The 9,202-nt window shown below is 43.3% G+C and overlaps 1 protein-coding gene across 1 annotated transcript; it reads right to left on the bottom strand.

Moving 5' to 3' along the window:
* Nucleotides 1–1,139: 1,139 nt before the first annotated feature.
* Nucleotides 1,140–8,517, bottom strand: slc26a1 (solute carrier family 26 member 1). The gene is made up of 8 exons (XM_053411258.1): nt 8,383–8,517; nt 5,077–5,560; nt 4,783–4,986; nt 4,428–4,674; nt 4,054–4,285; nt 3,780–3,963; nt 3,065–3,352; nt 1,140–2,659 (listed from the first exon to the last, which is right to left on the bottom strand). Exons 2-8 carry the CDS (start codon nt 5,482–5,484, stop codon nt 2,081–2,083), a joined length of 2,142 nt encoding a protein of 713 aa, XP_053267233.1. The 5' UTR covers nt 5,485–5,560; nt 8,383–8,517; the 3' UTR covers nt 1,140–2,080.
* Nucleotides 8,518–9,202: the final 685 nt, after the last annotated feature.

Raw genomic sequence — 9,202 nt, 5'->3', positions numbered from 1 at the left:
TCCTGATGACTCGGCACATAAAGAGGCCAAACCACATGCTCAACAAAACCTCCTCTTTTCCTCTTCTCTACTGTTGATAATGCTCATGTCAGCTTTATTTAAGTGGGGCAAAACAATTATGATTTAATTTATATCATTTAGAGTCTCTGCCATATCATTTGGGTTCTGAAATATCATAATTATGTCAGAAAATAATAAACCATCTCCTCGTGTGAAAATGAATGTTCATGTGCTGCATATACTGCAATAGGCTATTCTAACTTTTAATAATATTACATTATTGAACCAATGTCATCATCCTGTTGTATACCATATGATGGCCGATGATTGGCTCTTCCAAATAAGCTGTAAATCCGTTCTATAGTCTTATTGGTTGTAACACAATATAAAAGTACTTTACGTGATTTCATAGCTACATCATGATGTTGTTGTTGGAAACTGTATTGGGACCATTATCTTAACTTTGAGCTACCGGCGCCAAAAGTGAATCATCTATAGATCCTTCAGTTTAATATTCTTACTGTGACTTGTACAAATTCAGAAAAGAACATACCCTGCTTGCACAGCTATTAGCCATTTATTGTAGTCGTGACTCACGCATGACACTATCTCACATGTTAACTTATTTAATCATTGACAATCTGGGTTGAGACGAACATTTCACTCAATGTTTACAGTTAATAAGTTAAACGGGGGGGCAGTGAAATAAGGTAAAATACAAAATGCTGCAGTGATGTAATTTAAAACCACTCAACTTGCATAAAGCCGACAGTCTGGGTTTTAAATTATGAGGATTGTGTCTTTACATAATGTCCGTGATTACATGACATCACAGACCAACACATAGTTGAGTGGAGCCTGACGCAGCAGAACAGGGATGCCTGGTGAAGCTGCTCAGGTTCTCTACACTAATCATCATTCTGGGAAACAGTCGGCCGTCATTAGAACGACTATTAAGTTTAAATATGTTAAGTGAACTGAGTTAATTCTAGCTCCAAATGTGGAAAATAGCAGCATCCATATCCAGAATATTTTGGCTTAATTTCTAGTTTGTGGGAGGAAGTGGAGACACGTCGTCCATTTTTATATCCAGTCACTAACCCTTACCCTGAGGAAAATGAAGTCACAGACACAAGTGGTTCATTAAAAATCTTCTCATTTTAATTCAAGTATTGAACATCAGTTTTGTTGAAATTCAAACACTATGTTTGAATTAATACACATAAATGTTTGACGAGATAACAACTTTATGAAATTACAAAAATGTTAATGTTCAAAAGTTACAAACAAGAATATCCACATCTTGTTACGATGCCACTTGACCTGCTCGTCTTTTGGACGATCAACGTTAAAAAACTAATCCTTTGTTGAATTATCCCAAACTGAACTCTGAGCCTTTAAATTCAACTGCTTGAATCTACATTTTATGGGTCACATTAAAAGACCAGATGAAAAGTGTTGAACAGAGAAAATGTCTCAATCAGCTGCTTCCTTTTGTTAACTCAGCAAAAATCTACATTTCATGAAGCACCAGTGATGACTCGTTCTCCTCCAGCATCTGACACTCGCTCCCAGACGTATATAAATCCCATATATTTATATAACAGATCATAAAGCTGTGGAACAGGGCCAGAGTACAAGTGTGTTGTAAAGAAATAAAGTTTGAAGACAAAGCTCTGTCGGTGTCAGACTGGAGATGAAGAATCACATAGTAGCACAAAGCTTTTCTGTCGAATGCTTCTTCTCCAAAAATTGAATTAGTCTTTTAGAAAGTTGGAACTTATCAGAGGTTAAAGGGCCTTTGCACTCCACCACCAGGGGGACTGATATTGTTCACTGGGTGATGAACCCTTCTCCAGTCCAGATTGATGCTACCGGCCTAGAGGTGACTCTCGATCTGAAGACAAGTTAACGTATTGTTAGCTTGAATCAGAGCAGCTGGATGAAAAGCAAGATTTTATACAAAATAATTCCTTACAAAGAGAAACTCTTACAAAGTAAGTACAAGTTTAAATTTGACACTTTCCACCGCTGAACATTAGACCATTAATACAGGAAAAGGTCCGTCACTGCACTGTCATTATGCATCAGCCTCAATGGCCCTACTGCTTAGGAGCTTTCGACTGTTTGCATAAAGAACTGCAGTGTGAACTGTATGAAACACCGAGCTGCTCATGTCTTTGTCATCCTTTCCAAAGAACTGTCCCTTCCTCAGGGTATCAATGACGGAGGTGTTACAGCTGGCGAGCAGCAAGCTCACCCCGATCTCTTTATATTCCTTAACTAGCCCTTTGAACGCGGCCAGCCCTGCTGAGTCTATGAAAGGGACGGCAGAGCAGTCTAAAACTATCGTGTGGAACTCCAGTTCTCTCTGGACGAGTCCAATAACCACATCTCCGTTGGATTTATCCCCGTTTGCTTTGGCGTCCTTCAAGAAAACCTCCTTGGCCTTTCTCTCTGCCTTGCTCCTCCTGGTCACCTCTAGGAAAGGTTCAACTCCGACAGCTTTGTAGAGGGACTTGAGAAAAGAGTCCTTGTTGGCATAGTACAGAGGAGCTTGGAAGCGGAAGACCTGAACCCCCGCTGGTGGCAGGAGGTCCTTGTACTCGTCCACATCCTCGTAAAGATCTGAGTCGTTGGCCCGGCCCATCAGAGAGACCTGTCATAGGACATCAGATTAGATTAGAAGAGTTTACGGATATTAGTCTTTCACTGATCTCCACACATTTTCCTTAAAATGGTGCTTTATGTGAGAATAGCAAATGTCAGAGTCGGTTGCTCTGGACATTTTCTAGAACTTTTCATGGAAAATGAGTGGACGAAAAATGTTCTAACCCTAACCCTGACCTCCACAATGTTCTGCTGAGATCTTTATGTGTGAAAGTCTTACTCCGGAGAGTTTTCCAGAGTTCATGTCTGAATACAGCTTAAGTAATTGATATCAGCAAATCATTTCTGATATGGTGGAAGTTGTAGTTTGCAAGATCTACAATTCATTTTCAATACTTTCTACTATTTACTGTCATTGGTATTAGTTTTCAAAAACCAGGCTGAAGTTACTCACCTTTGGTTTCTGGGTCTTAAAGATGATGCACATCATGGAAAAGACAACGCCAACCAGGAGGCCCAGCTCCACACTGATCAGAGCGGTGCTCGACATGGCGACCAGCCACACGATCGCATCCCCCCTGCTGGCGCGCCACTTAGCCGGGACGTCCTTGAACTTCCTTAGTGCCCCCCGAAGGCTGACAATGATGATGCAAGCGAGGACACATTTCTGGAGGGCGTAGAAAAAAGGTGCGAAGAAGAGGAGGACGAGAAGGACGACCAGGGCGCTGATCAGACTTGATACCTGATGAGGTGCAGAGAAATGGAGAGAGACGAACATAAAGAAAAATCGAAGAGAGAAAATGAAATGATGCGCACCTTCCACAAAGTTAAAGTCCAGTTTAAATACAGTAGGTACAGTAGATTGCTGAGATGGCACAAATGAACTCAAGGAAAACTTCAGCTGTCCTCTTTGAACAGGGAAGCTAGAACATGCTATCAACTCAAAGTTCTTTGTCAAATCTTTGTAGAATAACTCTGGTTCCTCATTTCCATAAAGTAATTGTTAAGCAAATAAGTGTGTTTGACAAGAAAACCACAAAGATCGGCAGTTGAGCACAATTTAATCAGTCCAAGCAATGCTTTAAGAAATGTTTCCATTTGTTTGAACCAAAGAAAGCGTTATCCACTTGTTAAAAACGGGTTTGACCAAATCTAACAACTTCGTTCACCTGTGTCTGGCAGCCCGTTGAATCCTTCACCATGGTTTTTGCCAGCGCTGCACTGGTGGTGAAGCAGTGGAAGAAGGAGGGGATGATGTTACAGAAGCTGATGGCCAGCATCTCCTGGTTGGGACGGACCGTGTAGCCATTTTTCTTCGCGAACATTTCTGACAGCGACACGGTGAAGGCAAAACTAGAAGATAAAACGTTTTGTTTCCATTTCATGATTTATCCAAAAATGTAAAACTCTAGACATCATGAGTTTTAATCGGTGCTGCAGTACCTAATGACAGCCAGAGGAATGGCATCGAGTGCCACTCGGGGCATCAGACTAAAGCTGGGCACCTGGGGAGGGATGAACCCTGTGGGGATGTGACCGGAAACGCTGGAGCCATAACGGCTGTTGAGATCCCCAAAATGGCTGGCCAGTGTAGCTCCTGCCACGACCACCAGCTCAGTCGGCAGAGGGATCTTTAAACGATCCTTGTAGCGCTCCTGGATCTCTTTCGCTCCCACTAGGATTCAAAATATGTCATGTTATTACATATTCAAGAAATGTACAAACTTCCCAGGTTATATTTAGCAATAGAATCATTAATGAAAGCAGATAAAGTGACTGAGAATCTGATGGGAAATGTTTAAAATAGAGTCCTTTACCCATTACGAAGATACAGATGACACTGGTGATGAGGTCACACAGGTTGGTCTTGTGGATGTTGCTGAGGATGTTGATCCAGGTGACGACGACCGTGCCGTAGCCTTGGTACCGTGGAATCTTGAGACCCAGCAGGTATTTGGCCTGAACGGTCAGAATGGTGAAGGAGGCTCCTGTGGCAAACCCGTCGAGCATGGGGGCCGAAAGGTAGACCGAGACGAAGCCTAGCCGAAACACGGCCATCAGGAGCTGGTGAGGGGATGTAAAGACTGAGAATCTGTAGCCCTTTGACTAAAACTGCAAAAGACCCATTTAACGACCAGTTTCTTTGACAGTAAAATCCAGATTCAACTTTACCTGGTAGACGCCTGCTATGAATGTGACAGCAGCAGCGATACTGATGGCGTAACACTCCTTCCCGCACTGCAGGCCCATTAACTCCACAGTATGCACACCCGCCGTGAGGTTAACGCCCATTGAGCCGTTGAACACATCAGGACCGGGAGCTTTGGAATCCTCACTGAGGTCGAAACCTGCCAGGAACACCTCCCTGTACACCACCTGCAGACAAACACCAATAATCAACAGATGCTGATTATACCCCTTCGACATTTCATTCATCAGGTTTTCACTTAGGTCTGATCCCTTTACCTGTCCAACCATGAGGCTCATGAGGCTGAAAATCCCCACAGAAACATGTCTGGACGTCCCCATGAGGAAGTAGATGATGTTGGCGTAAAATGAGGTGTATAAGCCGTAGATGGGCTCCACTCCTGCCAGCAGGCAGTAGGCGATGGCCTGCGGTACCAAGATGATTCCCACAATCAGCCCGGACATGACATCGCCCCAGACGTACTCTCTGAGCTTGTACTTAGGCAGCCAGCGCACCACAGGGAAGAACCCGGTCAGGGTGGACCGGACCCTGGGCACGGAGCAGGTCAGGCCCTTCTTCAGGTTGGATTTGAGGAGTGAAACTGCGGAGGGTCGCTGGCGGACCCGCCGCTCCAGGAGAGGTGGCCGGGCCTGTTTGGTTTCTGTGACCTTGGTGACGTCCTCCATGGTCTTCAGCAGGAAGAGGAGGCAGCACGGAGACGGGACGAGGAAGAGGAGGTTGACGAAGTGGTCAGCTGTGCTCCTAGGAGGCAAAAAAGACAGGGAAAGAAAAACATGGAGAGAAAATATCAGTGGAGATGCCTTCAGGCTCTTAACTCCTGTTGAGTCACTTTTGTATTTGCTTCTTGTCGCTTTTGTTATTCCTCTGAATAGCTAGCTTGCCTTGCTAGCTAGTGTGTTCTTCTGTGCTTTCGAGGGCGCATTGCTTTGCTTTTTATCGCAGAAAAATTGGAAACCTTTGAAATTATGAAATGTATATAAAGATGGACGACACGGCTAGCCTGGATGCCAGACGAACTTAGCCCCGCCCACAACATTTTGGTCGGGCAGTTCGGTCTGGAGTCGCTCCATTGGGAAAAAATTATGGGGCGTGTTTCACCTGGCCAGGAAGTAAAATTCCTCTTCGCTCAATTGGATAGACCTACAACCAATCAGAGCAACGTAGTATGTGACGTATGCTAAGCAACGCATTGTGAGTTATTTACTAACGCCGGGTTCACACCGGACGCTTCAGCGCAGCGCCAAGCCTTAAATAACAGCTGGCTCCCATCCACTCCCATGTTAAAACTTTGTGCCGGTCACACCGGAGGCTGAAGCACCGCGAGGCAGCCTTGGCGCAGCGCGGTGCTTCAGCCTCCGGTGTGACTGGCACAAAGCCGTGCAGCGATCTACTGGATCAACGGGTGATATTATTAGCGCTGCCCGGCGGTTCAGCGTCGCTTCAGTGTCCGTTGTGAACAGCCAAGCGCCGGGGCGATAGGGATTAGCGCGGTGCTTTGGCGTAGCCTCCACGTTCTGTGTTCCTCTTTCAAAATGAATGCGCTGTCGATGTCTTCTAAAACAGACTCAATGGCAGCATCTACACATCTCAGCTCGCCAGCGGCAGGCATGTTTGTTGAAAACGAATTCAACCCAAGGGCACTGTGATGACGTGGTTGATTACGTTACCGTTGATCATCTGTCAATCATCGTATAAAGCCCGCCCTGACAATCTGATTGGCCCGGTCGGGCCATAATTTTTTCCCAATGGAGCGACTCCAGACCGAACTGCCCGACCAAATTGTTGTGGGCGGGGCTAAGTTCGTCTGGCATCCAGGCTACGACACGGCAGCTTCCCTAAAGTGAAGCCCATTCAGGGGCTGTTTTTAACATCATCAACACACCCACTCTCTGGCTGTGAATTCTCCCCAGGAGAATATCTGGAGTTCAGTGAATATCTGCAAGCAGCTCATGTTAGTGGCTGGGACATGACAACTACAAGTAAAAACAAAGTATATTTTACACAGTAACACAGCGTTTTTTATAAAGGTCTAAGTTCTGTTTTCCACAGATGATGACACCATAAACATGATGAGTTGGTGTTTAAACCCCATAATAGACACTACGTAACCAAATGAAAGCATGTGAGCAACACCTCCGTGTCACAGCTGCGTCTAACGTGACATAACCACGTTAAATGACATGTTATCATCCTCGACCATCACAACAACACCGAAGGGCCGATTTACACTTCCTGTGGCTGCCCTGAAAACTCTCCCTGACTGATGTGCTAGAGGGATAAAGATAAATTATGTAAATTTCAATCAAATCAGCTGTAAATCTGTTTCATCGGCCTTCTGTGTTTTTCATTTACTATAGGAATAAAGATTCCTGCAGTTTCTTTGTTGTTTCATGTTGTTTGTTAAGTCTGTGTTCATGTGGGGGTTATAAATCCCAACCTGACTTTATAACCGATGGAAGCCACAGGTAACAAATAATGAGCCTGTGCAGCTTTGAGCCGTAAAACACAAAATCCAGGAACTTCTACAAGAGCACAAGAACTACATTGTGTTTGTGTTTAACAAAAACGGATAAAATTGGCGCGACTACACAAGGTTGTCTCTCAATAGAAGAAGAGAAATTACACCTGATTAACGGACAAACACAACAGGAGTCACACTGAGGACCACTCTGCACCAAAGCCTTTAATTTACAGAAGTGTCGGGCGTGAACAGCAGTGATTTGATTAAAGCTGCGTCTCTGACCTGTTTCAAATCAATGTCCTGCTTTTAATCCTGTGATAGAAAAGCTCCTCACCGTGTCTAACAAACGACCTGAAGTTACAAGGGGCACTTTCATATGTAAATGTTTCTATGGAGTCATCGTGAAAACACATCATGTGACTGGAAGCTGACTAATCCTGAGCTCCTATAATAACATTTATATCATCATTATTTAGGGTGATTTTTTTTTTAACTAAAGTGATGTAAAATCTTTCATTTAACAGCAGTAGCTTCTTTTCTTTTTCTTTATCAAATACAATTTTAGTTTATAGTATATAAAGTAAAAATGATTCATACATTCATTCATTAAGTTTTCCACATGCTGAATCTGTAAAAACAAACTGAAGTCACTATTCCACATAGGTAAAGAAAAAAAACACCAATAAAGATATAATATTAAAAATCCATCTGTAATATAGTAATATGTTTTATCATGATCCAAAAATATCTTTGTTAATACACTTCAATATTTGAATCATTTGTCTTCTTGTAGTGATGCACTTTGTTCTCACTTAAAATAATAAAATTGGACAATAATTGTGATAATTATTGATCCACTGATGTGATTTTTTAAAAACTTGATATAATATATAATTGCGGTCTGTCCAGCTGCATGATGTAGACATCTGTTCACCTGCAGCAAATCCCTGTCATCAACACAACAACTTTTAAACCATATTTATGTTCTTTTTGATGAGTTTTCAAATTTCCAGTGGCCACAGAAACCAACATCAGCAACAGATAAATCCAAACTGTAACAACACACATTGGCCCAGTGAGTAAAGTGTGATGATGCACTCACCTGCAGAGTCACACCACCGAGACAATGTAAAGCCTCTGATGTGTCAAGTTAAAGAAATCAGTTAAAAAGAAAACGTCCTCTCCCTCTCTGACTCTCTCCCTCCTTCTCTTCCTCTCCCTCTCGCTCACGTCCCTCAGACAGCAGCAGATATGAATGGGATCCCTTGAGGATAAATAGTGAGATAACAGCAGCACTTTGCTACGCTCACCCTCACACTGCTTCCTATTGGCTCGCTCACCGGCAGTGGGTGGGACCGCATGTTTCTCTCTGTGTGTGTGTGTGTGTGTGTGTGTGTGTGTGTGGAGGTTAATGAAGTCAATTCTTTACTAGAACCCAGTGTCTTCGAGGAGGGTGGGGTGGGGGGGCTGCCTGTGATCGTGTGTTTACAGAGTGAAAATGAGCAAAGACTCGAATGTTCAGCATCTTCTACTCTTTAAATACATCCTGTTGACAGAGTGAGCTACAAGGCAAACAGAAGATAAGACCTGTGCCTGTGGTGCAACTTGTGAAGACAATTCTCTGTTATCTGTGTGAAGTGCAGGGGAAATGATCCAAATCTAGACCCCACATCAGATGGGACCTAAAGGGAGAGTTCACCCAAAAGTGAAAACTCACTCATTATCTACTCACCACGATGCCACAGGACCAGTATGGAGGAATTTAATGTTTTTTTATGTTTGAAAAGGTGATCACCATTTACTTCAATTGTATTTGATTTGGCTGCAACTTTCATTTCTAGGGTGAACTATCACTTTCAAGTGTTAAGTTCTATACCAAAAATTGACAAACAAAATATTTGTGACTTGAAAAAGATTAAAAC

This window comes from Pleuronectes platessa, chromosome 19 (genome assembly GCF_947347685.1).
Source record: "Pleuronectes platessa chromosome 19, fPlePla1.1, whole genome shotgun sequence".
NCBI lineage: Eukaryota > Metazoa > Chordata > Actinopteri > Pleuronectiformes > Pleuronectidae > Pleuronectes > Pleuronectes platessa.
Note: the sequence above shows the minus strand (reverse complement) of the source record. Positions and strands in the feature narration are given on the sequence as shown.

What these genes read in the sequence shown, in the direction of transcription:
- slc26a1 (XM_053411258.1), bottom strand. Translation starts at nt 5,484, where the DNA reads ATGGAGGACGTCACCAAGGTCACAGAAACCAAACAGGCCCGGCCACCT. An exon ending in CATCTGTATCTTCGTAATGG is followed by an intron (nt 4,286 to 4,427) that starts GTAAAGGACTCT and finishes TTTGAATCCTAG; the next exon opens with TGGGAGCGAAAGAGATCCAG. An exon ending in ATTCCTCTGGCTGTCATTAG is followed by an intron (nt 3,964 to 4,053) that starts GTACTGCAGCAC and finishes TTTATCTTCTAG; the next exon opens with TTTTGCCTTCACCGTGTCGC.